This window comes from Sitodiplosis mosellana, unplaced genomic scaffold (assembly GCF_009176505.1).
Source record: "Sitodiplosis mosellana isolate CC-2019 unplaced genomic scaffold, AAFC_SMos_1.0 Smas_scaffold_6191, whole genome shotgun sequence".
In the NCBI taxonomy this organism is placed as follows: domain Eukaryota; kingdom Metazoa; phylum Arthropoda; class Insecta; order Diptera; family Cecidomyiidae; genus Sitodiplosis; species Sitodiplosis mosellana.
In genome coordinates, this window is record NW_022601432.1 from 3,806,496 (window position 1) to 3,809,280 (window position 2,785).

Consider the following 2,785-nt stretch of genomic DNA (forward strand, 5'->3'; position numbering starts at 1 on the left):
TTGGCCCTTCAGTTGTCTATTTTCGTAAGTTGATATACTTGGATCAAATTTTAATATTGTTTGGTTTCTAAATACATGTGGATTTGTGGTTGACATCCTAATTTATATGATGATATGGTAATTGATGGCAATAAATTTGATTCTCTAACGCCGTGTGACACGACACATGGCAAAGTGAGAGAATACCATTTCTCATGACTGATTGAAATCAAGAGGAATAAATTCTAGACTTTATCACTATATTTGCAAAAGCGGAACAATTGTTATTGCCGAACTAGAGGGAACAATAATCTTGTGTTTGATTTTGAATTTTCATCGTCGAACTCAAGTGTGATTTTATTTTCAACTGTGATCACAACAACAATAGGAATCTCTTGTTCATAAAAGACACACTGTGTCTGACAAAGCTAAAAGAATCAAAGTTAAGTAGCATTAAAAGTCGTCTCTGCGTGCTAATATTTCAAAGTGTCAACAGTTCGTTTATTGCTTGCCATTTTTCCGTTTCAACTCTATAGGATTTCCTTCCCCAGCTTCGATTTTATATTTAGACGAGGAATTCAGCTGGATTTTTTTTTTATCATTTTTGTTTTTGTTTCTTATGATTTGCGTAATGACGCATTTTATTCGCGAATTTATTCTTAGCTTGTGACCTGCTTATTGTAATTTTATTACTTTTCATGGAACACCATAACCGCGTTACCATAGCCCTGATGGAATAAATCACTGTTCACATGAGAACTATTTCACTCCAATTGATTGACAACGCAAAAGTTATCTGACATTTATGTCGAGAAAAATGAAGCGAATGGAAAAATTTACAATTCTCATAGGCATTTCAACCCCGTTTGTAAAAAAAAAATGGAATTTTATCCACCACCAATTATTAATGCAAATGAAAAATTGTTCCTTTTTACGCATTTCTCAAGAATACCATGGTTTCTTCTTCGATAAGATGAATTCATCCAATGGATGAAACATCCAAATTTTCTTGAGCATAGACTTGAATAATTAACAAAACTCCAAATAAACCAACAAAAATTGAGTACACAAAATTAAGATATAAATCATGACAAATTTACGGTTAGATTCAAATCGTATTGTTTCATTTGTCCTTAAGAAACTTTCGAGCATGACATCTACATAAATAAATAAATGAGTCGAAAAGTGTTGATTTTGATTGTCGATCAAATGAATAAACACCAAAAAAAATGCAATGTTGGAAAATCAAACAATGAAAAGACCTATCATGTGGAATACTGTATCTAATTGCAAACTTCAGTCTTTGTCAGTTCTTACACAAAAACTTTTTATTAAAAATATAATAAAAACGCGCGGTATAACTTCTGACACATGGAAATGGCAACGAGGAAGAAAAATTGCGTGATTGTAGCGTTAATTGCTATTAATAAACGTTTGAATGACTTTTGAAACTTCTAATATAACTAACTTTTCGATATCTTTATTTGATTTTTCGTTGGCAAAAATGAAATGAATTTCGCTGAAATTCCCTGAAAAGGAAGAATTCACCGAAAATGGCCATAAATCGGCTCTCCCCTGCTGGTATATTTATAGTCTAGAATTGATCAAGAAATAATGGAACTATAGTATGGATATAAAAATTCAAATAAATTGAAAATAGCAACGGCAGCGATGCATTGTTCAACACCATTATAGCATTTTATATCGAAAGTTTTTCCCCTGTTGTTCAGTCGGTGCCAAGCCATACATTTCTCGTTGTTGTTGTTGTTGTTTTTTTCGTCAAAGCTTTCAAAAATAAACAACGCATGAATTGATTTCCGCTTTGCAGGTGGTGCATTATCAACTACCAATAAAATAAGGACTATATCGCGTCGTTTGTGTTCCGATAATGACGGCGGCGGCAACGAGTGGCGGCAGCAGCCCTATATTTGTGTGTACTTGTACATAAATCAGATCACACGTTCGATGCATACAAACATAATTTGTTTGAAACGGCTCCGAGGGAAGGTGAATAGGTGAAAGTGGATCTATCTATGAAATAAATTTGGAATTTTAGTCGACGATTAAGGATTGTTGGCCATGGACGCGTGTTTTACCGCATTCGATAAGGACGGGTAGGTTTTTTATTGGTGCATTCCGTTTTTTTTTTCCTAGCCTATTCACATTTAAAGAATTTACAAATTTTTTTTCTTCAAATTTTTCGTTGTTTTCATAAAAATCAAATATCAGTCTTGTATTGTTGAATGATCAATTTCTTTCTCTTTAGCATCAGATCAGAATTTTCGTTATTTTTTTCACAATTTCATTCGGTTTCAAGTGTTGTCCTAGTTTGTGGCCGATATATTAACAAAAAGGCTGAAATGCGAAATGTCACGGCTTATCCATCTGTAAACACACAATTGTAGCGAACGTCATAGACAAAGACAGAAAATGAAACGAAAAAAATAAGTCAATAAAGCGTGTTGGCAAGGGAACACAGATTTTGTTTTCACTCAGTGACTTGCGGGATTCGGTTTTTTTTTTTGCTGTTCTCATTAGCTATTAAACGGCGTGACCTTTTATTTAAAAAAAATTCAATTGAGTTCGGTAGTAATTGCCCTCCCGATGCAATTGGTGTAATTAACGTGTTAAGAATTCTAAAAATAGTCTAGTGCATTTTCGATCGATTTGTGCATCGAAGGCCCGTCTCTAAACGTTCAATCCGTTCAACGGCGTGAATGGTATTTTAAAATAAAAGTTTTGAATTTACTACACACTTTTCTCTCTCTCTCTCTCTCTCTCTCTCTCTCTCTCTCTCTCTCTCTCT

At 33.8% G+C, this 2,785-nt stretch overlaps 1 protein-coding gene across 1 annotated transcript in view; it reads left to right on the forward strand.

Annotated features, from left to right (window-relative positions):
• The first annotated feature begins 1,979 nt into the window (after positions 1-1,979).
• Positions 1,980-2,785, forward strand: part of LOC129576925 (nicotinamidase) — a 3,772-nt gene continuing 2,966 nt past the window's right edge. Inside the window, exon 1 of the mRNA XM_055463077.1 lies at positions 1,980-2,093. Coding sequence (XP_055319052.1) covers positions 2,059-2,093 — 35 coding nt within the window. The 5' untranslated portion in view covers positions 1,980-2,058. The remainder of the gene's footprint in view (positions 2,094-2,785) is intronic.